Below are 27,755 nucleotides of genomic sequence, written 5' to 3'. Positions count from 1 at the left end.
GCTGGGAATTATATGATCTCTAACAATCGTGAAGAAATCAGCCCAAAATCAAGTCGAGGAGGGAAAACTCCAAAATAAATAAATAAATGATTCCGTCTACAGAATGTACAAAATATATCAACATCACAATTAAATCTATCTACAAGAAAATAATTAGTGGGGTAGTACTTATTAGTTTGAAGGAAATTTATTTAATTGTATTCGTGATTAAATATGTATAGTGTCATTTCCAAGTTTTGCACCATCTCAGTCCAGCCACACAGCTATTCCAAAAAAAGTAATAGTAGGAGAACACCAGGATGCGTCCTGCGGAGGTCGCAATTGTCTGCTACATACGCCATCGAGGCTGTCTCGTTTCAGAAAAACGAGTAGGACACTTCGAATGCGACCTTCTTTCACGGGAATTCGGAGCATGCATGAGGTGTATCCTTCGTGGGCACTCATAACCCACAATTCTTTGCTTCAACGGAAATTACTAAAAAAATAAATGACGCCAATTTGCCCGTAAATATGCTGTTCAAACTCAAGGAATGTTAATTCCCAAGTTGAAGTAGCTCAGTAGATGGGTGCAAAGTATGTATACTTATATTAATATATAATTAAAATAAAGTATTAGACTAAAAGTACACCTGTAAAATATATTTTCTTTTTTCTTTACACCATTATAACACTCCTAAAATGTACTTCATACATTCCCTTCCAGAGGGACTTTGTTCTCTCCTCACTCAAAGCGCTCGCGCTTGTTAAAAAGTGGCGTGCTGTCATAGCAACCATGTTACGTTCTGTTTCCGTTTGTCCTACAAAGGCCGTCTCGTTTAAACGAGGCTTGTTTAAAGGTGGACACTCGGTATACTGCAGCCTTCATAGGACACGTACCACTGATCTTTATATATATATCTGTGTCACGTACCCAGCACACAGCCTTTGTTTACCCTGGTGCTGATTGTTGGATTAAATGAACACGCTCCTCACTTTTTTGTTAAGAACTCAATTTGAAGGATAAATAACAAGTGAAACATAATATAAGGATAGGCTACATGCATTTATCAAATAATATATATAGAGAGAGAGAGAGAGAGAGAGAGAGAGAGAGATGGGAGGGAGGGAGGGAGGGAGGGAGGGATGGATGAAAAAATACATTAAGATATCTATTTGCTAATTTCTCTTTCAGTAACTTGACTAACAGGGTTGAATGGTCAAGCTTGACAAATGCTGTCAGAACTACAATTTGTGTAAAAATTGAGAAAATTGAATAATTATTTGTTTGCATACCATGCTGTAGAGAAGACAGGGTCCAAATTATGTTACTTTTGTAATAGAGGGTTGTGCACAGAATGTGGGACACATTTACATACTGCTAACTATGATGTTTTTGGCAATTTAATTAAAAATGTTTTCTACTACAAAGAATTATACACATTTTTACCTTTTTGCCTGCAGAGGATGAGCTGGGCTGCATAGAAAATGGGCAGGTGTACACAAACCAAGACATCTGGAAACCTGAGCCATGCAGAATCTGTGTTTGTGACAGCGGGACCATCTTGTGCGATGAGGTGCAATGTGCTGAAGTGTCCAACTGTGAAAAGGTAGTCATCCCAGATGGAGAGTGCTGTCCTGTTTGCCAAACTGATACAACAGATGTCGGTGGCAATGGCAGACCAGGTGAGGAAGAGCACCTTAAAAAACCTTCAAAACAAATTCATATTCATTTAGCATCCTCATGTGACTGTGTAGTGTTTGATATTTAATCAAAATAGCAGTGATTTCTGCAATTTTGTTTCTTTTCTTTTTTAATTTTAGGGGGCAGAATTGCCAAGGTAAAATATATCTTTACAATCACTCTAGCATTTCCAATGTTCAGGATATTCCTAAAAATATATATACATTTATAAGTCCAGTGACTTCTGCTCAGAATTGAATATCTATTCTTTTATTCAGGGTCAGAAAGGAGAACCTGGAGAAGTCCCAAATGTATGTTGGAATAACCATTTATCTTACAATTGACAATCAAGACAATACAAATACATCTGTATAATAATATGGTGTATGTTTTTTTTAGTTTGTAATTAATTCTAATCTGATTGTAATCTGAATTCAGGTCGTTGGAATAAGAGGTCGTCCTGGACCAATGGTGAGCTTTCTTTCTTTGACTTCATTCTAAAATGTCTTAGTTAAAGGTGCTGCAAGCATGTTTTATGAATAGCATGCATAAAGTCCCTATGACCTAAAAGAAATAGGTGTCCAAATAAATCTCGGGCTGTGTCAGGCCTATATTCTAGGTAGTCAAGAATCAATGGTGGATGGAGATGCCTGCCATTTTTAGCCTTGGTCATCAGAAAACTAGCCAACCAGAAAGGCTTCCCACATGTGAATGATTTTGTGCATTTGTCATTGCGTACATCAGATTGATTGACATGACTTGGAGGGTGGAGTTCTGGAGAAAGTGCATGTGGTTTAAAGTTAGCACAATGGCACAAGTTAGCCAAATATCTGACTTAGTTTACAGCACTTTAAAAGAAATGACAACAACTTGCAAAACAAATGCAATAGTTTTGTGCATTTACACTTGAATTCTATTAAGAATTCTTTACCTTAACTATGGTATTTGATCATCCAGGGACCTCCAGGAGTGCCAGGGTTTCGAGGAGATAGTGGACCTAAAGGTCGACCTGTAAGAATATTGCACATACATTTCAGAATGTGATTAATATTATTGCAGTCTTCTTGTAATAATATGTTATTTTTATTTGTATGTTTTTGTAGGGTCTGAGAGGTCCTCCAGGATATGATGGCGAGCCTGGTGTTCCTGGACAGCCGGGAGAGCCAGGGCCCCCTGGACATTCCCCAGGAGTCAGTATCACCAGCATGATTTGGTGATAACACAAAATTGAAACACTACATAGGCACTGCCCTAGAGGCAACAGCTCAGATTCAGAGTGGAAAGGATGTGTGACATCTCCAATAAGACTTTATAAGTCTGTTTTATCACCAGCTGCTCATAGAATTCGGTTAGGCTATGCTGTCGCCCACAAATAATTTTCAAACACTGCTTAACTTGGGCTTAATGGCAGTTCTTGTTTTTAACTGAAAGGAATGAAAAACAACGTATAAAAAAAGAAATAGAATAATTTTGATTAATGAGCTATAATATTTGCTGTGATATTTTTTAAAAAGCCTCTATGCTCTGTCAAATATTAGTCTATCAAAAATTGTCCCAAATACTTATAGCCTACTCTTCCTCTTTACCTACTTCCACATTACCATGAATGTACACTGGTTGTATATGAAGCATTCAGTTCAAGTTTCATACTGTTACATAAAGTGGAGCTTCAGTGGGTGCCATGAACCCATGGCCAAGTAAGCAGTTAAGGTTTTGACAAATATAGTGATATAATGTAGTTATATTGCTAAATAAATGTGTCGCAATTTTGGGCCATTTTCTATTTGGCTTCACACAATTTCTGGACCTTGTACCTAACCCAGGCTTTCTAACTTGCACCCACATACTTGCACCCACATACAAGCTCCACCACTGACTGCTACATCGGGTTGTCTAATTTAAAATGATTATCTGAGACTAAAGCTGTTGCTTACTCTGAACTGTTAGCTTTCCAGTTGGGAGACCTGGGAAAAATAAGGATGCTGCTGGAAGAGGTATTAGGGAGTCCAGCAGGGGGGGTACTCACCCTCTGGACTGTGAAGGTCCTAAAGCCCAGAGTATAGTGATGGGGACACTATACTGTAAAAAGGCATCATCCTCCGAAAGAGACGTTAAACCAAGGTCCTGTCTCTCTCTGTGGTCATTAAAAATCCCAGGACATATCTCGAAAAGAGTAGGGGGTGTAACCCATTGGCCCTTATTAATCATGGCTTCCTAATAATCCCCATCCATTAATTGGCTCTATCACTCCACTCTCTCCTCTCCACCAATAGCTGGTGTGTGGTGAGTGTACCGGCGGACTATGGCTGCCGTTGCATCATCCAGGTGGATGCTGCACACTGGTGGTGGTTGAGGAAAGTCCCCTGTTCACTGTATAAAGCGTTTGAGTGTAGTGTCAGCAAAGCGCTATATAAATGTAACGTTCATTCAATGTTCATTCAGTCATAGAAATGAACTATGCAGCAACTACAAAGGAATTCTAAATATTTCATTAACACTGTGCAATCATATAACAGTTTGTTGTTTCCCATGTCCTTTATTACCTAGGGTCAGTTGTCTTCACATATGGCTGGGGGATTTGATGACAAATCAGGAGCTCAGCATGCTATGATGCCTGGAGTTCGGGTAAGCGAAGCTTGTTCAGCCATTTAATCAAAAGAACAACAATTCTATTCTTTATCTGACCCAAAATGAGATCCTAAACATTGATTACAGAGCGAAATATTCAAGGAATAGCACACCCACCAAAAATGACAATTATATCATTATTTACTCATGTTGTTCCAAAATCGTTGGACGTTCTTTCTTCCGTGGAACACAAAAGAGAATGAGAGCCTTAGTCACAGTTCACTTTCATTGTTCGGAAAAAAAGATTTAATGACCGTGAATGATGACTGAGGCTGTCAGTCACTTACATTCTGCCTCTTTGTGTTCCACAAAATAAAGAAAGTCATACAGGTTTGGAACAACATAATTTCATCATTTTTGGGTGAACTAAGGCCATTGCATAACTTGGTCAAGTATCAAAGTTAATTTTTTTTATAGGGCGAGTCAGGAGCAAGGGGGCCACCTGGGCCTAATGGAGCACCAGTAAGTATATTACAAATATAAATATTACAAGTATACATATTAGACAAAATCTTAAAATGTATATTTGTTCTTGCAGTTGCATATTTCAAATTCATACAATTTCCTTTAGGGGGTGCCAGGACCACAAGGTCCTCCTGGTGATGTAGGAGATCCTGGGTCAATGGTGAGAAAACACAATTAACTGCCTCTGAACACTCCATATTTTACTGGAGCGTGTTTGCCCCAAGCTCTTTATTTCAAACCAAATATCAGCCAGGATGAACAAAAAAACTGGCAGTTTTTCACATACTGCAGGCACCTTTTATTTGTGTGCTCATTATAAATGGAAAATCAGATCTGTGGCAATTTTCATTATCAAAGAAATGTAATTGCTGTAGTGGTTGTTCTCAAAACGTTTCTTTTTTTTTTCACCAGTGGTGTAATTTACCAGGTTATCTTTTAGAAGTAGGAACTATAACCTTTTGCTAACACTTTTTACTTGTTCACAAAACCAAAGAAAATTATTATTTGTTTGCATATTATTTGATATAGGAGAGCAGGGGTGGACTGGGACTAAAAAGTGGTCCTGGAATTTCTGGCCCACCAAACCTGGTCCGCAACACACCACACCACACCATAACACACTGGCTCATTGATTTCATTTTCTGGCTCAATTGTTTTTAGAATTTTTTAAATATATAAAACCACTGTAAATAAGTGAATTTATTTTTAGAGAAAGCACTAAAAATTAATACTTTATAGATCAGAAAAATAACGTTTTTTCCAACATACAGATGTTAGGTTAAAATGTAAGGTAAATTGTGTATTTTAGGTGCTGTGACAAGTCAGCATTTATTCAAAGATGTTAAAGATCTTAATCACCTTTCAACTGTTTTCTAGAGTGCAAATAAACTATTGACTTTATTAATATGATGTTGTAGAAACAACAAGTATAATAATAATATATTATATATGTACTGTATATACTGTATAGCTATACTAGATCATAAAATGTTGTTTAAAATAGTTAGGTGAAGAAAGTGTCACCCAGCAGGACACTAATCACAATGCTTAAAATTTCATGTTAATTACTCACATAACTTTGTTTAAATGTTTATTTTAAAATTTCAGTGAAAACAAATTTGTCCAGAATATGTACATATATAAATATATGTAAAAATAAATAAATAAACATACCTCTTAAAATGGAGATATTTGCATATATTTTGCAGATTAACTGCTCATATTTTCACTCTCTGTGAGTTTGTTGCATCTTTATATCTGCAGTGTATTAAGTCCTTCCCCAGATTATTCTTTGGCAAGCGCTGTTTCTGCTATCCTTTAAACAAAGTAAGCCTCAAAGTCTCAAATATCCACAAAGTTATATTTTTCATGGTTTATTTTCTGCATGTTTATCCCCAATTTTCACGGGCGGCGAAATTACCCATTATGCTTAGTGTGTACACCCAACGCGGATGCTGCAGACTTCCGGTTCGCACATTATTCACATTACCAAGCATTGAAATATTTTGAATATAAGTCAAAAACAATGGAGCACTCCCTGTTTACTTAACATAAAATCCCTTTCTCACTCAAATTTGTGTATGGACATTTTCGACGGCAATCGCTGAATAAATAATTACACAATCACACACAGAGAATTCATATTTATGATGCGCTAGATTTCACCGGGTTTCTTGTTGTACACCCAACAGCTATTACAAAATAAGTTTATTTTGGAAATTCAATTTGGATGGTAGAATTCACAAAAATGTATTCTATCCTCCAAAGCCATGACTTGGTATGAGGGAATGAGAATGATTAAAAGCTGAATTACCCTCATCAATACTGTAAATTGGGCCTAAATAAATTGGGTCTAAAATAAATTTAAGGTATAGAAATAATTCTGGTGAGAATTTGTTGTTTTGTAACTGAAAGATCACCTCATTTGAATAATGCATCATTGTTTTTTTTGTTTTGTTCATCTTTTGGTGATTACTGTTCTGCATTGTGTAGGGTGGCTCTGGCCCAAGGGGACCAGAGGGTCCTCCAGGAAAGCCTGGTGAAGATGTGAGTACACACTCCTTTATAGTCTCCATACATCATGGATATTCCCTAAGCCACACACGTACGCACGCACGCACACGAACACAAATATGGGGAAATTCAATCGAATTTAAAATAGAGTTGGTCTGTTACCATAGGGAGAAGCAGGGAATGCAGGAAGTGCAGGAGAAATGGGATTTCCTGGATCACAGGTAATAATTGATCTTTTCTTAATTGACAGCTTTTATAATTGAATGCTGATTGCATTTCTAAATTTGGAATAACTTTTGTGTTCAGGGAGCAAGAGGGTTTCCAGGGACGCCAGGCCCCCCAGGCTTAAAGGGCCACAGAGTGAGTAAATGAATAATCAAATCTAATCAAATTTGTGGCATTGACCATGTTAACTCCTTTGTACAAATTTCGTACAGATTTTAGAACAGATTTTCTTGCTTCCATTTAAGCACACACGATGCTCTTTGGAACATTCTCTAACCATGCTGGGATAACATGGATCAGCAGGTTTTGCACAAACTTGTGCAGTCCATTTTAGCTCTAGTGCATCCTGTCATTAAAGCAAAGGGGGTCAAACCAAATATTTAGAAATTATTGTGATACGATGTATCTTTTTACACAAATCATTTTGCTGATAATATAATTTTCTATGAAAAATATGTTAAAGAATGTTAAATTATAAATAATTGAAAATAGCACAAAAATCATCTGAATATGTAGCTCTTTTTATATCATCTCCCTCTCTTGTCAAGTTTAAGGGATTCATTCTCAGAAGATCTTTACAATGTGCTGTGTCCCTCTTATTGTTTGCTTGAATCAAAGCATCTTGGATTTTGAATTACTTACAGATAAACTCAGCAAAAAAAGAAACGTCCTCTCACTTTCAACTCCTTTTATTTTCAGCAAACTTATCATGTGTAAATATTTGTATGAACATAAAAAAATTCAACAACTAAGACATAAACTGAACAGATTTCACAGACATGTGACTAACAGTAATGGACTAATGTGTCCCTGAACAAGGGGGTTGGGGCATAACAGTCAGTAACAGTCAGTATCTGGTGTGGCCACCAGCTGCATTAAGTGCAGCTGTGCAACTCCTCCTCATGGTCTGCACCAGATTTGCCAGGTCTTGCTGTGAGATGTTACCCCACTTTTCCACCAAGGCACTTGCAAGTTCCCGGACATTTCTGGGGGAATGGCCCTAGCCCTCACACTCCGATCCAACAAGTCCTAGACGTACTGAATGGGATTGAAATCTGGGCTCTTCGCTAGCCATGGCAGGTCACTGACATTCCTGTCTTGCAGGAAATCACGCACAGAACGAGCAGTATGGTTAGTGGCATTGTCATGCTGGAGGGTCATGTCAGGATGTGCCTGCAGGAAGGGTACCACATGAGGGAGTAGGATGCCTTCCCTGTAACGCACAGCATTGAAATTGCCAGTAATGACAACAAGCTCAGTCCGATGATGCTGTGACACACCGCCCCAGACAATGACGGGCCCTCCACCTCCAAATTGATCCCACTCCAGAGTACAGGCCTTGGTGTAAAGCTCATTCATCCCTGGTGAGACAAAACCATGACTTGTCAGTAAAACTGGGTTTGTGCCCATATGCAACGTTGTTGCCAGTGATTTCTGGTAAGGACCTGCCTTACAACAGGCCTTCAGTCCAGCCTCTCTGTCTATTGCGGACAGTCTGAACACTGATGGAGGGATTGTGCGTTCTTGGTGTAACTCGGGCAGTTGTTGTTGCCATACTGTTCCTGTCCTGCAAGTGTGATTTTCGAATGTACCGATCCCGTGCAGGTGTTGTTACATGTGGTCTGCCACAGCGAAGACAATCAGCTGTCTTTCCTGTCTCTTTTCCTGCCCTGTGTTTTTCAGAGTCAGTAGAAATTCTCTTTAGTGTCCTAAGTTTTTATAACGGTGACCTTAATTGCATACCACATGTAATGCCTCCTACACACTACACAACTTTCAAAGATGTTGGATCATGGTACGATTCATATTACACAACTGTCTGCCTTGTTATGGAAGTTGTAGAATTTTCTAATTATACGGCAAATCGGCAACAGGGGTGATCATATTTCACAATTGACGAATTCCCGACAACTCTTTCTGGACTCCAAATTACGTTTCACAACAGAATACACGCGAGAAGTGATACGAGATACGAAAACAAATGCATGATCATATGTTATGCATTTCAGAATATGATATGTATGTTTTTAATCATATATTTTATTGGTTATAATATGAAAAAGTATCTCCTACTGTAAAATCTACCTATTTGCTTACCTGACTGTCCAAGAGAATTGGCAATTTCTCTCCAACTCTTCAGACAGATCCAGATATTTAACATCCTAGATATCTCGCTGACATCGGCGATGAGTCTGCGCTTCTCTGAAATCGCGTCTTTGATAGTTCATATTGATAGTTGCGATCGTAGCTCACGAGTTTCTCTCAAATCGTGCCTTTGATCATTCATATAGTTCATAGTGATAGTTGCGATCGTCGCTCTCAGGAGCGAGCTCCGATTTGCCTACGATTTCATACTTTTGTCGGCGATCCCACAAAACTGTCGTTGAGCGAAAATCTGGCTTAAAATCATGTAGTGTAAACTCGGCATAAGCTGTTAGTATCTTAACGACCGTTCCACAGGTGCATGTTCATTAATTGTTTATGGTTCATTCAACAAGCATGGAAAATATTGTTTAAACCCTTTACAAGTTATTTGGATTTTTACAAAATTATCTTTAAAATACAGTGTCCTGAAAAAGGGACGTTTCTTTTTTTGCTGAGTAATACATCAGTTTTATATTATTAAACAAAAAGATTACCAGTTCAAAATTATATTCTTATTGCATTGCCATCATTTCTTTCAAGCTTTGATTTGAAGTCTACCGAAATAACCATCACGTCCTTTCATAATCTAGGGACATCAAGGTCCAGCTGGTCTTAAAGGAGAGCATGGAGCTGTGGGATCAAAGGTTCTTTTTGTTTTGTTAAATTTTGAGTAACAGCCACTTAAATAACTTGTTAAAAAATGTAACTTTAGACTTAAGATCTTAGCCATTAGTATGGACAAAGCCTTAAGAGATCAAAACTGTACTTAAGATCTTAAAATATGTTTGTCCATTTATTATAACAAAAGCTATTGAATTCAACATGAAATGAATTATTCTTATTACAGTATCTTCATAGATTACATGATTTGCTTTTATAATTTATTCTAGGGTGAATCTGGTGGATCTGGTGCAATGGGTGCCCCTGGCCCTATGGTTAGTATACAATACAAAGGTTTTAAAATTGATAAATGTACTTTACAATATAAGTGAAATTAGTAAATTAAAGTAGAGATTTATAAGGCTAAGAACACTGAGCAAAATGAATACTGCTAAATGCAGGGTACAAGGGGAATGCCAGGAGAAAGGGGACGCCCAGGTCCAGGTGGGACAGCGGTGAGTACAAAACTAGTACAGTTATAGCATCACTCTTGTTGTTGCAATTGTTATTTTTACTATGATTACTTATCTATTCTCTTGCATTTCAGGGTACACGTGGTGCTCAAGGAAATGTTGGTAAACCAGGTCCAATGGTAAGACATTGTTAGTAAACCAAAGGATAACAACATGTGGAATACCAAACAAAATGCAAATATTATGATACTGATATATAAAATTTTAATTGTTTTTAGGGTCCTTTGGGAATCAGTGGTCCCCCAGGGTATCCTGGAACTCCAGGTATGAAGGTAAGTACTAATAACAATGTATTTATGTGTATTATACTGTATATTATAGTTTACCCAAAAATGAAAATGTTGTCATCATTTACTCACCCGTATGCTGTTTCAAAAGCATATTACTTTCTGTCCTCTGTGCAACAAAAAAGGAGATTTTAGGCAGAATGTCAGCCTCAGTCATCATTCACTTTCACTATATGTAATGAAGATATAATGAAAATGAATGGTGGCTGATGTTGTCATTCTACCCAACTTCTTCTATTATGCCCCATGGAAGAAAGAAAGTCATAGGGGTTTGGAGAAACATGAGGGTGAGTTATGCCAGAATTTTCATTTTTGGGTGAATTGTCCCTTTAAGTAAATAGTTACCAGTCATACCTTTATATAGTTTCATATCATAATTGACCTGAACTTCAAATCTGGTGATTTCCATGTTGATTGATAATATTGTATTTATACTTTGTTTGCAGGGTCAACCAGGACCCACAGGTGTGAGGGGTCCAGAGGGACAACAGGGACAAAGAGGAGAGACCGGCCATCAAGGCATATCTGGACCAACTGGCAATATAGTATGTTTGAATCTCACTTTGTATATCAATGATTCAGCATTTATGATCATGCAATAAAGTCAATGTGTTGTTTGATGCCAATTGGCCATAATCTCAAACTTTGCAGGGGTCTATGGGAACTGATGGTGGTCCTGGTACCAAAGGCTCAGTGGTATGTAAAAGGCACGCAATTTGCACAATATATTTTCATTGGATTACACATGCAGTAAAAATAGTAAGCAATTAACAATATATTATTTTCTCTAGGGAAATGCAGGTCTTCAGGGCCCTGTAGGTTTGCTTGGCCCACCTGGCCCACCAGGACCTCAGGGAAGCACTGGACAACCTGGGATCAAAGGTCAAGGGGTAATACCTTCTTAGTGGAATTTTGGCTCTCAGGTTATGCGATAAGGACTTATGGATTGAAGTTCCATAAGTGTAATGAATGGGTAAAATACTGATTGATACATTAATATTCAGTACTGGGTGGAGTTATTGAGTGATGATAAAATTATTGTTCGTAGAACACAAGTGCAACGTGAGCAGTAAAGTCACAAGTTAATTTGTTGCTGATATGGAATTCCCAACTTTTTATTTTATGTCCTGTGTTAGTGAAAGAGAGACATAACAGATGTGTTGAGTTCATTTCATGTAAAATATGCTTATTCATTTACTTTATTTGTGCCTTAAAATGTTTGTCTGAAAATGTTCTTGTCCAATATATCAAAGTGATTAAAGGTGCTGTAAGGGATTTTAGCATTCTGAAGCTTTCACATGACTGAGCCCCCTCCTTCCAAAACAACGCTCTCCAAAGATAATTTTGAGACCAAAACCGAGCAAAAGAGCTGCATTGTTTGTTCATGTGGCAACTGACAAACATTATGAATCATATCCTCATTGATCTGCTTGAAATAGGACAGATGAGAACAAGCAAAATGATTGGCAGGTGAAAAGCGTCAATGTCCGCGGACACAATATGTTTTGCTGTTTACAAAGTCTACAGCTGTCACAGAGACTGTCACTTAATTCATTAATATCTTTAAGGGAGTAGGACATTTTTGCATACTTTTCCATGAAAAAAAAAATCCCTTACAGCACCTTTAAATAACAATTCAAAAACAGGATCTCCAAAACACAACTGACCGCCAGCCTTCTGGTTTGTTTTGTTGTTTTGTTCAGGGAGATGTAGGTGTTCCTGGATTTAAAGGAGAGGCTGGACCTAAAGGAGAACTTGTAAGTTTTGACTGAATAAGGCTTATTCATCTTAGTTGGTTTATCAGGAATAAAGGGAAATGGTATAGTTCACCTAAAAATGAAAATTGTTTCATCATTTACTCATTTTGCAGAATGAAATGACTGAAAGAGGAAGTATGCAATTTTTGCAACACTAGCATCACCAAATTGAATGGCAAAATAGCCAATTTCAAACATGTTTTCCTCCCTGTATGCCATTGGTCAGGACAAACAGAGAGTCCAGCCCCAAACTCAAGCCATTGGTTGAGCCAATGTTGCTGTGTCAGACTGGTTGGGATGCTCACGAAAAACAAGCGTTTAAGTTTGCATGGGAATTAACCTACAATTCACTTACTTATAATTGTTGTTGCATATTAAAGGTATAGTTAACCCAAAAATGAACATTCTCTCATGATTTACTCACTCTCCTGACATCACAGATGTGAATGACTTTCTCTCATCTGCAGAACACAAATATGTGTAATTATGATATTTAGAAGAATATTTCAGCTCTGTAGGTCCATACAATGCAAGTGAATGGGTGCCACAAATTTGAAGCTCCAAAAACCACATAAAGGGGGATTAAAAGTAATCCATATGACCAAAATAATCCAAGTGGTTAAATCCATGTGTTCAGACATGATATGAGAGGTGTGGGTGAGAAATAGATCAATATGCACAAAGAATGTGAATCACCAAAAATGGAAGGAGAAAGTTAAGTGAAAAGAACACATGGATTTTAGTTTAAGTATTTAAGTTTAAAAATGTAAGTATGTTACTGTTATGTGGAATTTGGAGCTTAAAAATGTTGGCACCCATTCACTTGCATTTTATGGACCTGATTATATGATGAGAGAATTTTCATTTTTGGGTGAACTATTCCTTTAAGCTGGTATAACAGAAAGTGTTTTAACATGAAATCCAAATTACATACATTACCATCTTGTGTAATGCATCTTTTTGTTGTAGGGCCCACCAGGATCACAGGGAGTAATTGGACCTCAGGGAGAGGAGGGAAAACGTGGATCCAGAGGAGACCCCGGCTCTGTTGGCCCACCTGGACCTGTTGGTGAGAGAGTAAGTTTAGTTTTCTTTCACTTATCTTTGCAGTATCAAAGAGAAGTGTATGTAATTGCAAAAAAAAGCCTCCATTATTCATGGGTTTTGTTGTCTAATTTAGGGGGCTCCTGGAAACCGTGGCTTCCCAGGTCAAGATGGCTTACAGGGTCCAAAGGTAGTATGAGAGTTAAACTAAATGCAAAGTATTAATTAGTTGAATAATTAAATGATGGTTAGCATGAATTTGCCAAGTAGGACATGTTCCTGCATCAACATTTCTTTTTGGTTATGAAACACCTTTCCTATCAACCAATCATATTTCATGGTTAGGTTAAAGTCCCTTTAAGGCAAGTCAGGAGACTCTGTGGCCATATTCGTTACGCCTCCCGGAAGTTAGTTTGTAGTTCTGCAAATACAGCTCTGATCTGCTTGAATGAAGAAATAATCCAAAACTGCTGGTCAAAATAACATTTATATGTTTAGTATGGGCTATAAAATATGACAACAGGTGTATCAGAAATTGTACCTCAATAGCTCAAAAAGAAGGAGAAAATAAATAAATAAAATTTTTATATATATATATATATATATATACACAGGTGAAACTCGAAAAATTAGAATATCGTGCAAAAGTTCATTAATTTCAGTAATTCAACTTAAAGGGTGAAACTAATATATTATATAGACTCATTACAAGCAAAGTAAGATATTTCAAGCCTTTATTTGATATAATTTTTATGATTATGGCTTACAGCTTATGAAAACCCCAAATTCAGAATCTCAGAAAATTAGAATATTACATGAAATCAATAAAAAAAGGATTTTAAATACAGAAATGTCGGCCCTCTGAAAAGTATAATCATGCATATGTACTCAGTACTTGGTTTGGGCCCCTTTTGCATTAATTACTGCCTCAATGCGGCGTGGCATGGATGCTATCAGCCTGTGGCACTGCTGAGGTGTTATGGAAGACCAAGATGCTTCAATAGCGGCCTTCAGCTCTTCTGCATTGTTTGGTCTCATGTCTCTCATCTTTCTCTTGGCAATGCCCCATAGATTCTCTATGGGGTTCAGGTCAAGCGAGTTTGCTGGCCAATCAAGCACAGTAATACCATGGTCATTGAACCAGGTTTTGGTACTTTTGGCAGTGTGGGCAGGTGCCAAGTCCTGCTGGAAAATGAAGTCAGCATCTCCATAAAGCTTGTCTGCTGAAGGAAGCATGAAGTGCTCTAAAATGTCCCGGTAGACAGCTGCGTTGACTCTGGACTTAATAAAGCACAGTGGACCAACACCAGCCGATGACATGGCTCCCCAAACCAACACAGACTGTGGAAACTTCACACTGGACTTCAAGCATCTTGGATTGTGTGCCTCTCCATTCTTCCTCCAGACTCTGGGACTTTGGTTTCCAAATGAGATGCAAAATTTGCTCTCATCAGAAAAGAGGACTTTGGACCACTGAGCAACAGACCAGTTCTTTTTTTCTTTAGCCCAGGTAAGACGCTTCTGATGTTGTTTGTTTTTCAGGAGCGGCTTGACAAGAGAAATACGACATTTGAAGCCTCAGTCCACTCCTTGTGAAGCTCCCCCACACATTTGAATGGCCTTTTCCTGACAATCCTCTCCAGGCTACGGTCATCCCTGCTGCTCGTGCACCTTTCTCTTCCACACTTTTCCCTTCCACTTAACTTTCTATTAATGTGCTTTGATACAGCACTTTGAGAACATCCAACTTCTTTTGCAATTACCTTTTGAGGCTTTCCCTCCTTGTGGAGGGTGTCAATGATGGTTTTCTGCACAACTGTCAGGTCAGCAGTCTTCCCCATGATTGTGAATTCAACTGAACCAGACTGAGAGACCATTTAAAGGCTCAGGAACCCTTTGCAGGTGTTTAGCTGATTAGAGTGTGACACTTTGAGCCTACAATACTGAACCTTTTCACAATATTCTAATTTTCTGAGATTCTGAATTTGGGGTTTTCATAAGCTGTAAGCCATAATCATCAAAATTATATCAAATAAAGGCTTGAAATATCTTACTTTGCTTGTAATGAGTCTATATAATATATTAGTTTCACCTTTTAAGTTGAATTACTGAAATTAATTAACTTTTGCACGATATTCTAATTTTTCGAGTTTCACCTGTGTGTGTATATATATATATATATATATATATATATATATATATATATATATATATACAGGTATATACTGTATATATATTTCAGGCTGGTCCAGCTAATGTGCATATATATTGTCCAGTAAACAGACAGTGATATCTCTATCAAAAAGATGATTGGTTCTTTTAACTGTATGGAAGGACTTCCATTTCTAAAGCTGCCATGATTAGCGTTACAATCCTTACAATTTCTCAGCTAAGGTTTAGCTTTAAGCTTTAGGATGAGGTTCGGTCTTGAACAACATTCTGATCAGACTGTGTTTTTCCTCTGATTTTACGTGTAGTCAACGGTTACATTTTGAGCTATTTTAGTGTAACTGGAATGTTGTTCCAAAACAAGCAAAAGATGATAATCCGTGTAAGTGGCGGCTGGTGGAAAATGTTCTAGATAGGGCTGTACCACATCCAACAATTTCAGCAACCATCTCAGTATGATTTAATGCAAAACAGTGAAAGTTAAAGAAAAAGTTTATGAAAAACAGTTAAAGGGATAGTTCACCCAAAAATGACAATTCTGTCATCATTCACTCACCCTCATGTGTTCCAAACCTGTATGACTTTCTTCTGTGGAACACAAAAGAATATATTTTGAAGAATGTTGGTAAGGAAACAACATTGACTTCCATTATATGAAAAAAAAATATATATATATTCTCTATGTGTTTTGCAGAAGAAAGAAAGTCATAAAAGTGTATCCATGTGTGCCCTGGTGTTCTCGTGTTTCCTTACTTTCTCAGACAGGTGCTTCTTATCTCTCACTCCCATAGCTGTCCATGAAGGATTTGTCCCTGTTGTTTTAAAAAGCAAGCTTGGAAAGCAAAATAATGCATGAGCATAACCGCATCCACACAGTCAGGCCTTTTTGGTGTACCAGCTACAAGAGAAGCCTTGCATATACGGCTTCCTTTTTCGCTATCCTGCTGTCTTATTGTGAGGTCAGGTTGATCTAGGCCCAGCTCTTTCACCTCTAATATTTCCGCCAAAGTTCTCCTTTCAAACGGACTTTGGAAGAGAGATTTAGCACCCTCTATTTGCCAGCCACCACTGGTAACCGGAAATAATTTCCTTTTGTTCATACTAATCTTAGGGTGCACAGGGTGACCGTGGAATCACAGGTACTCTTGGCCCGAAAGGCTCTACCGGAGATCCAGGGAGAACAGGTGAACCAGGTCTGCCAGGCGCAAGGGTAAATTAAATTATTTTGTATTATCCCTTGAATTTTTATCATAGTGCTTCACTTTGCTTCCTCCTTTAAATACCTCTCTAAGCAATTTTCTTTTGTTTTCTCAGGGTTTGACAGGTACACCTGGAGTTCAGGGTGCTGAAGGAAAGCCAGGACCACTGGTACATTTAATTATTTATGTTTTCCCGTCATTCCAGTCAAAAGTAAAGACAATGTATGTAAGGTTAGTATTCACCTTCTGCAGGGTGCTCCAGGTGAGGATGGGCGCCCAGGCCCTGCAGGGTCAACTGGAACAAGAGGTCCAGCAGGATCAATGGGTCTAATAGGTCCAAAAGGTTTTAATGTGAGTAGGATGTACAGTATACTGTATATTTATATATTTTTTTAGTTTATAAGTTCATAACTTGCATACTCATACACAATTTTAACAACACTTTAGGGAGACCCAGGAAAGGCAGGTGAGCAGGGATCCGCAGGAGTTCCTGGGCAGAGGGTGAGTAACAGCCGAAAAAAAAAAACAATGGTGGAAAAGAAATCATTAGAATTAGATTGATTGTGGGACCAGAGTGCTCTAGCATTCGCATAGTAATGTCCTAGAAACCACATAGCAACATGCTAAAAAAAACACTCTTAGATCTTTGCAAACACACAGCAATGCACCTACCCTGGCAATCACCCACAACACCCTAACATTGTGGCAATGTCAAAATGTAATTCTAGAGAAAATCGAACTGTACCTTCAACCTTGGCCTTCTTTGTAGGGCCCATCTGGGAAAGATGGAGAAGTAGGCCCAGCTGGTCCACCAGGTCCACCTGTAAGTCGGCTACTTTGTCTCTTTAGCTCTGAAACATTAATATTGCACTTTTGTGTTGAATTGCTTTTATAGATAGCTGTGCTATTTGTTCATACTGCACCCGATTCCGGTTTGTTTTTTAGAATCTGATCTTTAGCTGTCTGCTGTCATTTTATGGGGGATCCATTTGTTCAAACAATTTAGTCAATATCTAAATTAATGAATGAATAAACGTTACACTTATTTAGCGCTTTTCTGCCACTAGACTCAAAGCACTTTACATAGCAACCAGGAGACTTTCCTCAACCATCACCAGTGTGCAGCATCCACCTAGATGATGCAATGGCAGCCATAGTTCGCCAGTACACTCACCACACACCAGCTGTTTGTGGAGAGTAGAGATACAGCCAATTGATGGATGGGTATTATTAGGTTGCCATGTTTGAGAATGACCAATGGGGGTAATTTGGCCAGGACACCAGGGAATTTAAAAATTCTTTTCAGTCCTGGAGAAATGATGGAAATTAATACAATCTAAAAAGTAACTGAAATTTCTATAAGGAATATATATTTTCTAGTTTTTCTCTGCTCTAAAATATTTATTGAGCTTGAAATTGCTCTTGTGTCAGAGTGTAACTTGCTCCCAATCCATAATGATTTCTGATTTGTCAGTGAATCATTGTTTTTAGTCAGTTATTTTCAATTAATTAATAAAAATGGTTCACAAATTGGTCTAAATGTTCCATTAGTAAATAAGTCTCAAAATAATCTATATCAAGTAAGCACAAGCACCTGGAAAGGTCATGGAAAAGTCATGAAAATTCATTGGTCAAAACGGTTGGGAACTGATGTATCAGAGCCATTTAGACAGTATTTACAAATGTAGGCATATTATATGTCCAAATCCATTTATTTTCCATCCAATATATAAAACAATGTCACATGGGAGCAAAAAATAATTAATTTAGACAGCTGTAGACACTACTTACATTACATTACAGTCATTTCGCATTTTTATTCAAATTGAACCTGTCCGTTTAGACTGAAACACGTCTTGTTTTGTACATGGTTTGTTAAAAAAATAAATACAAAGAAATTCATTTCAACTACAAACAACTGTACAAATCTGAGTCGGATACATTGAAAAATTGGATTTTTGATGTTCGTCTGCACAAAGCCTAAGATTACACGTAGAGCACAAGTTATCTAGGGTTTTATTTCTTGATTTTCAGGGTTCATCGGGTGACAGAGGGGAACAGGGTCCTCCTGGAATGCACGGTTTCCAGGTGCTTTATTAATGACTATTTAATCATTGAAAATTCTCTTTAATGTGATTTGGCTCTGTTGTAATATCAATCTTCTTTCCTGTTTGTCAGGGATTGCCGGGACCAGCAGGTGCTCCTGGAGAGGGAGGGAAAGCTGGTGATCAGGTACGATCATTTGACATTCACTGTCAACTTTGTGACTTCAACACACATCAATTCACATACAGTATTTCTTGCAAAATATTGGAAAGACAGGTAACAACCGTTCTCCTGATGCCAGAAAACCATGCTAATCAGGAATTTATCATTGTTTAGGGTATACCTGGTGAGGGTGGCCCAGTAGGCCAAATTGGACCAAGGGTGAGATCAATTTTTTTATTTTTTATAAATCACTAATGTAAAGATGTTGTTGTTCTTAAAATGTGTCTCTAATGGTCAGTCAACTAATTTAACAGGGTGAACGTGGAATTCCGGGAGAGAGAGGAGAGCTTGGCCCTCTTGGTCTGTCTGGAGCCAAAGGTATTCCAGGAGCGCCTGGTTCTGATGGCCCAAAGGTAAAACTGAAAAGTTGTTTAAGTTAGTTAAAAAAAAATCATAATTATAAGCACTGTGGTTTTAGCTGTTAAAGGAAAATTCTGTATTCAATACAAATTATGCTTTGTAGACAGCATCTTTGACAAGAATCTTGTTTAGAGTAATGCATGTAAAATAAGCATTAGACTATACACTGTTTCTAAAGTACTCAAGTACTTAACAAGACTTAAAGGTATAGTTCACCCCAAAATTATATCATTATTTACTCTCCATAATGCCATCTCATACTCTTATGACTATCTTTTTTATATGGAACACAAATGAAGATATTTTCATAGATGTATGACGTTTTGATCCATACTGTACAATGCAAGTCCATGGGGTCCAAAGCGCAAGGATACCAGAACCTATATTCACCTACAGGAAGCCTAACTAGAATTTCATCTGCATTGGAACAGTAGTCCTACTGCTAAAGGGATGATTTAGACTAGGTCAAACTCACACATTGTTATATGGAAGAATTAAAGCTGAAGTACAGTATGTAAATTCTGCGACACTAGCTCCACTGAACGGAACCCCCCCACCCCCCACCCAATGTTCTCAAAACAGCTTTCCGAATATGCACCTTGTCTGCTGTTGTTTGAACCATCAGATAGTCCCGCCCCCAACTCACTCCATTGGTTGAATAACATTGTTGGGGTGGGTCGCTCTAAACAAACAGCAATTTTATAGTGCCACAGAGACAAAGTGTTTACAGTTTTGGAGAAAATGAACCTCTGAATGACTTGTTGTCTCTGCACATTAAGCTGGGATAGAAGGATGTTTTTTAACACTAAAAAGTTACATACTTCAGCTTTAATATACAGTGCATAAAGGGTCTGTTCAGACTAGAACAGAACACGTGTCTTGAGATGTGTTTTTAACAGTCGGAGTTATTTTAACCTGACACAGCTTCTAAACAATGCTGCACTCCTGCGTGAGAACAGCAAGAAGAGGCACGACAGTCAAAGTAGTTTACAAAGAAACAACTATTGAAAAACAGTGCGGACGGATGCAAAAATGTGTTTGTGTGAACAGCCTAAAACAAGAAGCTTTAAAATGTGCTTTAACCTGTTGTTACGCACCCCCTTTTTGAGCACAAACCATTAAAATGACATGCCTGAACTTAAATGGTTGTATTTACTGGATTTACAGTTTTAGTATCTTTTGAAAGAAGAATGAATATATGTTGTTATTCTTTAAAGTTAGAGAAGCTGAAGTTTATAGTATTGGAAATATTTTGTGCTGAACATGTTTTTATAATCTAGAAAAACAATAATAAAAGTGCCAAGACAACCCAGAAATACAATGTTCTCAAAGCCACAAGTCTAAAGAAGTTATGTTTCAAATTTGAAGATGATGTAACAAAAATGAGGTTCCTGCAAGCTTTTTTTTCTGTAAAATCACTGGAAGCGTTCAGGGTAAAATTAAGTCTCCGCCTTTCAAGATGACACAAAATCTGACTGCACTCCTCGGCTATTATGAATAAAACTACGCCACATTTTTAAAAATAGACTTTGGAGATGGCTCATTTTGTTTATGAGACTCTAATATATAAGATAATATACAGTTTTACAACATGAATGCTGCTCAGATTGCATATTTTGTAGAAGAACGATGACAAAGGGTAATTCTTTCAGGTTAAATCTCATGTAAACAATGGAGAACATATCAATATTTCTCAGATTTATCACATTTATGGACAAAAAGTGCTATTGAATGTTTTTCAATGAACTCTTGTCATTGACAATTGACCCAAGTGTGTTGAACTGGATTCATCTGGCGATCGAGTTTTCATAACAAAGGTATGAAGTCCCATTTTGATATTACATGTTTTCATTTGTACTTCTGGCACAAATAACTAAATTGCTGTTTATGGAGCATTGCTATCACGAAACAGACATCGGATATCAATGTTGGACCTTTAGACCTTTGAAAAGATGTATAATTTGTTCATATTAATTACATTTATAGACGGTAAATTATATATTAAATGTAAGCAGAGTGACATCACTACCGCGTGCGGGGAATTGCGTATCAACAGGTTAAACCCTCCAGAATGCATTTCCCCAAAGTCTTCCATTTTAAGTTCATTACTGTACACAAAATGAATGATTGCTTGTTTTTACAAAATGAAGAAAAAGGATTTGAAATGAGTTGCAGTGATAATCAACAGCATGCCAAATATGATCTTAACTTGTACTCAGGACAGAGAACATTCTTTTAATAACTACTGTATTTTGTCTGCAATAATAAGCACACTTAATCAGTTAATCTGCAGTATGCAATCCACAGGATTTTTTAAAAACAATTTTAAAACTTGAATTGAATATTCTTCTAAATGATCCATAGGGCAGCCCTGGGCCTCCGGGTACTTTGGGTGATCCAGGCCCTCCTGGTCTACAGGGAATGCCAGGTGAAAGAGGGATCTCTGGTCCACCTGGTCCAAAAGGAGAGAGAGTGAGTAGTAAAGCAGTTTGATTCACAGTATATACTGTACAAGGATATTTCTGTTATTATCATCTGACTTTAAATGAATCTTTTCCACACATTTAGGGAGCTCTTGGTGAGAAAGGATCAGAGGGCACTCCAGGAAGTGACGGTGCAAGGGTAAATATATCCATATCATTATTATTTACACAAATCTATTGTAAATCTATCTTTTACAAAATAATTTATCTCAATGTAGACAACATTTTGTGTAGTAGTTGGCATAACTACTACACAAAATATGATGCAAATAAAATTAAACCAAGTATTTGGAATGAAAACATTTGCATATAGAGTAAACAGACCATGGGTGGGGAACCTTTCTCTTATTAAGGGCAATTTGACAATTATTTATTTATTTACAGGTAATTGAATCAAGGCCATTTTTTGCTTTTCAAATTATTTCTCAAATGGCCTTGCAGGCCTTATATGGCCCTGAGGCTTGACGTTTCCCACACCTGTAACAGAAGCCTAAACTTGAAAGTGTTCATTAAACTTGTTTATACTGGTCTATAGATGCAGCAGAACAAATTATTCTCTCTCTAGGTCATACTTGATATGCATGAAGAACTTTAGTTTTGTCTTATGTAGGGTTTAACAGGCCCTGTTGGCCCCACAGGACCCCATGGCCCAAGTGGTGAAAAGGTACTTACACATTTGTAAAAATAACTTTATATAATTTTCAGAAGTCCACACAATTCTAACATAATTCTTCCACAGGGAGAACCAGGCCCTAAGGGACCACCTGGACCTCAAGGATCAAGAGCGATGCCAGTGAGCTGATGTTTGAAATCTAAATGCAAAAGCATACACTATATTAATAGCAATAAAAGTGTTGATTTAATGACAAATATTGGTCCTAACCCTCAGGGAGCCCGTGGTGAACCTGGGCCAACTGGTGCTGTAGGCTTTGCTGGGCCACCTGTACGTAGAACCTCACAGTTGTTTGACATTATATGCAATAAATTTGCAAACAAAAACGACTTGTTCTTTGAATAAGCTGGTTCTACTGGTTCTGAACCTGGTACCCTTGAAAAACCACAGGGTCCTGATGGTCAGCCTGGCGTGAAAGGACCACCGGGGGAGCCTGGACAAAAGGGTGATGCTGGATCTCCTGGCCCTCAAGGGCTGGCTGGTCCTCCAGGGTCACAGGTGATAAAAAATATGGTTTCCAGAAAATGCTGTGAAGATATTTGTAAGTTACTAATCTCTTTCTGATGTGCTTTCAAATAGGGTAAATTTGGTGTGGCTGGACCAAAGGGAGGGAGAGGAACACAGGGGGCCCCTGTAAGTATACTAACGTATGTAATAATAGATACTGAATTAAAGTGTTTTATGATTGATCTATTAACAAGCCTCAATGTTTAGGGCCCAACAGGTTTCCCTGGATCTGCTGGAAGAGTTGGCCCACCTGGTCCAACTGTAAGTGTGTTGCATGAATTGCAGATGGTCAAGTTCATAATTACAAATAAGAATTTATGAAAATTCTAAAACTTTTTCAAACAATTAAATCTTTGTTTTCTTAGGGTCCTCTTGGTGAGCCTGGTCCACTTGGTCTTCCAGGAAAAGAAGGTCCACCTGGTCTTCGAGGAGACCATGGACCTCCAGGACGTCAGGGAGAGAGAGGTCAACCTGGCCCAGCTGGAAGCACAGGAGACAAAGGAGATTCTGGAGAAGATGGACCACCGGTAGGTGCACCATGCTTTCCTCAGCTGAAATACCAAGTGTAAATACAAGAAAAAGAATGTTAACAGTAATGTCCTTCAGGGGCCTGATGGTCCACCAGGTCCTGCTGGAACAACAGGGCAGAGAGGAATTGTAGGCCTTCCAGGTCAAAGAGGAGAACGTGGAATGCCAGGACTCCCCGGACCAGCTGTAAGTATCCAATACAAGACAATTAGAATTCAAATGACTCATTTAAACCTACTGAAATATTTAATAGAAATTGTGCATTGCCTCAGGTGCATATACTAAATGACATCTGAAAACTTAGCTCCTCTAATATGCCTGCTCTTGATTGTCGCATGTAGGGTCCTCCGGGAAAACAAGGCACACCAGGGTCTTCAGGAGACAAAGGACCTTCTGGGCCAGTTGGGGTGCCTGGTGCTAACGGACCTCGGGGTGATCCTGGGCCTGATGTAAAATTATTACAATTATTGATATACATTATAATGATATATTCAAATTATTAATATTACTGCAATATAATTACAATATAACAGAATGGAGCTTATTGGCACAATGAAAACATGTATTGACATATTTGTTGATGCAATGGGATAACAAAATTTTGATCATTAGGGACCTGCTGGATCTGATGGCCCACCAGGAAAGGAAGGTGTCATAGGAGTCCGGGTGAGAACCAAAAACATTAAATGACCAATGTCATGTCCTAAAGCTGTTTTTGCCAATCTAATGAAGTTGCTTTTTTAAAGGGTGATCGAGGAGATCCAGGACCAGAGGGTTTGCTTGGACCTTCAGGAGCACCAGGTACCCTTGGTCCTGTTGGTGCAACTGGTGGCGTTGGAAGGAGAGGAGAGCCGGTAAGCCTCACATTTCAGATTTTCTATTGTTTTTAATTAAAGGAATATTCAGTACAAATTAAGCTTAATCGAAAGCAGTTGTGGCATAATGTAACAAAAAATAACAAAATTCAGGGTTACAGTAAGGCACTTGCAATGGAGGTTAATGGGGCCAATCTGTTTTAAAAGTATATCCACAAGATGTAAACATTATGCATGTTAACTTGAGTTTAGTTAACTTGAGTTTACAATTTCTGTTCTTACTAACTTCATTGCCATGAGGACATAACACTGTAAACCCTAAAACCACTGTAAAACATTTTTTTATTTAAGCAACTTTACAGCTCAAATAATACACAAGTTTTAACAGACGAATATGTGCTTGTATATAATTATATGCATCACCTTTCTGCTGTTAAACCCTCCACAAAATGGCCCCATTCACTTCCGTTGTAACCACTGTAACTTCCAATTTTGCTTTTTTTTATGCCCCAAATGTTGTCGATGTCGATTGAGCTTAACTTATATTGAACCTGGAATATTCCTCTAAGGTTACAATGAGATGGAATGTTTAAAGCAATATGTTTTCTTCACACTGCCTTGGCAGGGTTCAAATGGACCTGCTGGCCCTCCAGGTCCTGCTGGAAAGCGAGGACTCACAGTAAGATACCTAAGACTTCATAGAACATCATGGCACATTGGAAATATTTCATTTACCTTATGGTTGCTGGTAAAAACAACAACACAACTGCTTCCTTATTTCTAACCATCTATTTAAGGGACCACAAGGACCAAGAGGAGATAAAGGAGATTTGGGTGACCATGGAGAGAGAGGGCAGAAAGGTCATCGGGGATTTGCAGGCTTACAAGGTCTTCCTGGACCACCTGTAAGTTTTAAACCTTAAAACTCTTGGCTCTTGGAGAAAGGTTATTCCAAAGCCAGCATCATTGTCTGCACCCAGGATTTTATTGAGATTTATATATAATATCAAGCAATATATAATTGGTCATAGCCATTTATATTTTTATAAAATTTTTAGGGCACAACTGGTGAACAGGGAGCCCCAGGCATTGTCGGTCCAAGTGGGCAAAGGGTACGCATTAAACTTGTTTAATGTAATTTATTTACAAGTAGTCAAACCAAAGTTTGGTTGACTTCTATTCAACCAATTATCTCATAGGGACCTCCTGGGCCCATTGGGCCACCAGGAAAAGAAGGGTACATTGGAAACCCTGGACCTATGGGCCCTCCTGGTTCAAGAGGAGTCAGTGGTGACATTGGGCCAGAGGCAAGTTAAACTGTCACGCAATCTCACATACCATTAATCACTAATTCAATTTAAGATGCCTATTTATTTTTGTGTCATCATCTTACAATTAGGGACCTCCTGGAGATCCTGGTCCTCCTGGCCCTCCTGGATCTCCTGGTCCACCCACTGTGGCTATGGAAGATCTCTTTAGTGGGCCTCAAGATTATGATGCTGGTCCTCCTCCCCCAGAGTTCAGTGAGGATGAGGCTCTTCCCAATAGTAACTCAACAGACCTGTTCCAGGCTGACCCTGGAGTTCAGGCTACTTTGAAGGCTCTGAGCAGCCAGATCGATAGCATGCGTAGCCCTGACGGTAGTAAGAAACATCCTGCTAGAACTTGTGAGGACTTGAGACAATGTTACCCTCAAAAAAAGAGTGGTAAGTTCGGTTTAGAGGTTTGTACAGGCTAACTTTAGCCGATATTTTGATTAAGGATCTCATTAATTCACAGAATATCAGTCAACTATCCTCAAATGTTTCATCTCTACATTGAAGGTGAATACTGGGTGGATCCAAACCAGGGCAGTGCAGAGGATGCCATTAAAGTACATTGCAATTTGGATACAGGAGAAACATGTATCTCTGCAATCCCTCCTAGCATCCCCCGAAAGGCCTGGTGGAGTTCCCCAGGAAATAAACCTGTGTGGTTTGGAGCCAACATGAATGGTGGAACCTATGTAAGCATGTGGTAGCTGTTCTTCCGATTTGGTTTAAAGAATGTTCACACTAATTCAATTGCGATTACATTTCTGGAGGCGAGACCCTGTGCTGTTTGTTCCTAGTAGGCGCTCTTACTCAACTGCTATATCCAACAGCATCAGGCGGTGGATTATATGTGTTTTGCCATCTGCATTCCCAATAGTAGTTATCGCATTACATCGCTCCTCATTTGCATAAACATTCATTATACTCAACTTTGCTAACAATGTCTGTGGCACATATTTCCTCAAATCGAGAACTCTAATTGAAAATTATCTATTTCTGGTTGTTTTTCACTGGAAATCAGTGTGAATGCCCATTTATTAATGTAATCTTAACTATGTAAGTTCCATTGGTGCAAAAGTACTTTCAAAGCAAAACAACACTGAATGACAAGAAGCAATAGATGTATCTACTACACTACCCTACAAAGCCAAAATGCATTAACTATGCCAAAACTGGCTCAAAGTTACTTGGTTTAAGTGTAGATTTTGTAGTTACTGCAATGTTCACACTTTGAGTACTCTGAATCGGAGCATAGTTGAGCCAAACCTTTTTCTCACAGGACAGATATAGTTTAAGAGACCCAATTTTAGTCATAGCACAATTCTTACAAAATGTATAGTATGCATTTTGCCTTTGTAGGGCCGTATACAACAAAAGAAGAAAACTGTATGTGGCAGTAATATATCCATTTGTTTGTCTTTCTTTGTGAAGTTCACTTACGGAAATAAAGACCAGCCAGCCAACACTGTCACAGTTCAGATGACTTTCATCCGTCTCCTCTCCAAAGAGGCCTCACAAACGATCACTTACCACTGCAAGAACACTGTGGGCTACATGGACGAATCAACTGGAAACCTCAAGAAAGCAGTCATCCTCAAAGCTTCAAATGATGTCGAGCTCAAAGCTGAGGGAAACAACCGCTTCAGATACACAGTCCTTGAGGACAGCTGCACGGTAAGTACATTGCAAGACATCCTTTCTATAATAAAGGCACATACTCGATACCACAACAATGCAAGCTGCCTTGCAGTCTGCTGACAAGATTAGAAGCTCCCTTCTGAGGCAGTATCCAAACTGAAATTGAATCTCATAAGTGTCCGGTTTACAATGCTCAAATAGTGCGCTCATTTGCGAAGTGCATTGGAGACTCGGCTCACAATTGATTTCAATAGTGTTTGGCATTAGCACGTTGCTAAGCTAACAACACAAAACTCCAGTGAGTATAACATTTTGATTACTACACATATACTGAAAAAACACAAAAGCACACATATAGGCAATTATAGAAATCTTCCTTCAGGGTCCATTTGGTATGCCAGAGATGTAACAGTTTTTATAATATTGAAGTCCATCAATACTTCCT

At 38.3% G+C, this 27,755-nt stretch overlaps 1 protein-coding gene across 1 annotated transcript in view; it reads left to right on the top strand.

Moving 5' to 3' along the window:
• LOC127658678 (collagen alpha-2(V) chain-like) overlaps positions 1-27,755 on the top strand; it is a 56,887-nt gene that overhangs the window by 27,984 nt on the left and 1,148 nt on the right. Inside the window, exons 2-53 of the mRNA XM_052148091.1 lie at positions 1,441-1,662; positions 1,801-1,817; positions 1,939-1,971; positions 2,099-2,131; positions 2,618-2,671; positions 2,764-2,850; positions 4,208-4,285; positions 4,706-4,750; positions 4,860-4,913; positions 6,746-6,799; positions 6,934-6,987; positions 7,073-7,126; positions 9,727-9,780; positions 10,027-10,071; positions 10,198-10,251; positions 10,344-10,388; positions 10,488-10,541; positions 11,003-11,101; positions 11,208-11,252; positions 11,348-11,446; positions 12,260-12,313; positions 13,283-13,390; positions 13,494-13,547; positions 16,638-16,736; positions 16,841-16,894; positions 16,978-17,076; positions 17,173-17,226; positions 17,495-17,548; positions 18,760-18,813; positions 18,904-18,957; positions 19,108-19,152; positions 19,248-19,346; positions 21,718-21,825; positions 21,922-21,975; positions 22,447-22,500; positions 22,576-22,629; positions 22,726-22,779; positions 22,900-23,007; positions 23,089-23,142; positions 23,224-23,277; positions 23,382-23,543; positions 23,623-23,730; positions 23,886-23,993; positions 24,157-24,210; positions 24,291-24,398; positions 24,985-25,038; positions 25,157-25,264; positions 25,418-25,471; positions 25,559-25,666; positions 25,759-26,065; positions 26,183-26,364; positions 27,104-27,346. Of these exons, the coding sequence (XP_052004051.1) occupies positions 1,441-1,662; positions 1,801-1,817; positions 1,939-1,971; positions 2,099-2,131; positions 2,618-2,671; positions 2,764-2,850; positions 4,208-4,285; positions 4,706-4,750; positions 4,860-4,913; positions 6,746-6,799; positions 6,934-6,987; positions 7,073-7,126; positions 9,727-9,780; positions 10,027-10,071; positions 10,198-10,251; positions 10,344-10,388; positions 10,488-10,541; positions 11,003-11,101; positions 11,208-11,252; positions 11,348-11,446; positions 12,260-12,313; positions 13,283-13,390; positions 13,494-13,547; positions 16,638-16,736; positions 16,841-16,894; positions 16,978-17,076; positions 17,173-17,226; positions 17,495-17,548; positions 18,760-18,813; positions 18,904-18,957; positions 19,108-19,152; positions 19,248-19,346; positions 21,718-21,825; positions 21,922-21,975; positions 22,447-22,500; positions 22,576-22,629; positions 22,726-22,779; positions 22,900-23,007; positions 23,089-23,142; positions 23,224-23,277; positions 23,382-23,543; positions 23,623-23,730; positions 23,886-23,993; positions 24,157-24,210; positions 24,291-24,398; positions 24,985-25,038; positions 25,157-25,264; positions 25,418-25,471; positions 25,559-25,666; positions 25,759-26,065; positions 26,183-26,364; positions 27,104-27,346 (4,244 nt within the window). The remainder of the gene's footprint in view (positions 1-1,440; positions 1,663-1,800; positions 1,818-1,938; positions 1,972-2,098; positions 2,132-2,617; positions 2,672-2,763; positions 2,851-4,207; positions 4,286-4,705; positions 4,751-4,859; positions 4,914-6,745; positions 6,800-6,933; positions 6,988-7,072; positions 7,127-9,726; positions 9,781-10,026; positions 10,072-10,197; positions 10,252-10,343; positions 10,389-10,487; positions 10,542-11,002; positions 11,102-11,207; positions 11,253-11,347; positions 11,447-12,259; positions 12,314-13,282; positions 13,391-13,493; positions 13,548-16,637; positions 16,737-16,840; positions 16,895-16,977; positions 17,077-17,172; positions 17,227-17,494; positions 17,549-18,759; positions 18,814-18,903; positions 18,958-19,107; positions 19,153-19,247; positions 19,347-21,717; positions 21,826-21,921; positions 21,976-22,446; positions 22,501-22,575; positions 22,630-22,725; positions 22,780-22,899; positions 23,008-23,088; positions 23,143-23,223; positions 23,278-23,381; positions 23,544-23,622; positions 23,731-23,885; positions 23,994-24,156; positions 24,211-24,290; positions 24,399-24,984; positions 25,039-25,156; positions 25,265-25,417; positions 25,472-25,558; positions 25,667-25,758; positions 26,066-26,182; positions 26,365-27,103; positions 27,347-27,755) is intronic.

This window comes from Xyrauchen texanus, chromosome 18 (genome assembly GCF_025860055.1).
Source record: "Xyrauchen texanus isolate HMW12.3.18 chromosome 18, RBS_HiC_50CHRs, whole genome shotgun sequence".
In the NCBI taxonomy this organism is placed as follows: Eukaryota; Metazoa; Chordata; class Actinopteri; order Cypriniformes; family Catostomidae; genus Xyrauchen; species Xyrauchen texanus.
Note: the sequence above shows the minus strand (reverse complement) of the source record. Positions and strands in the feature narration are given on the sequence as shown.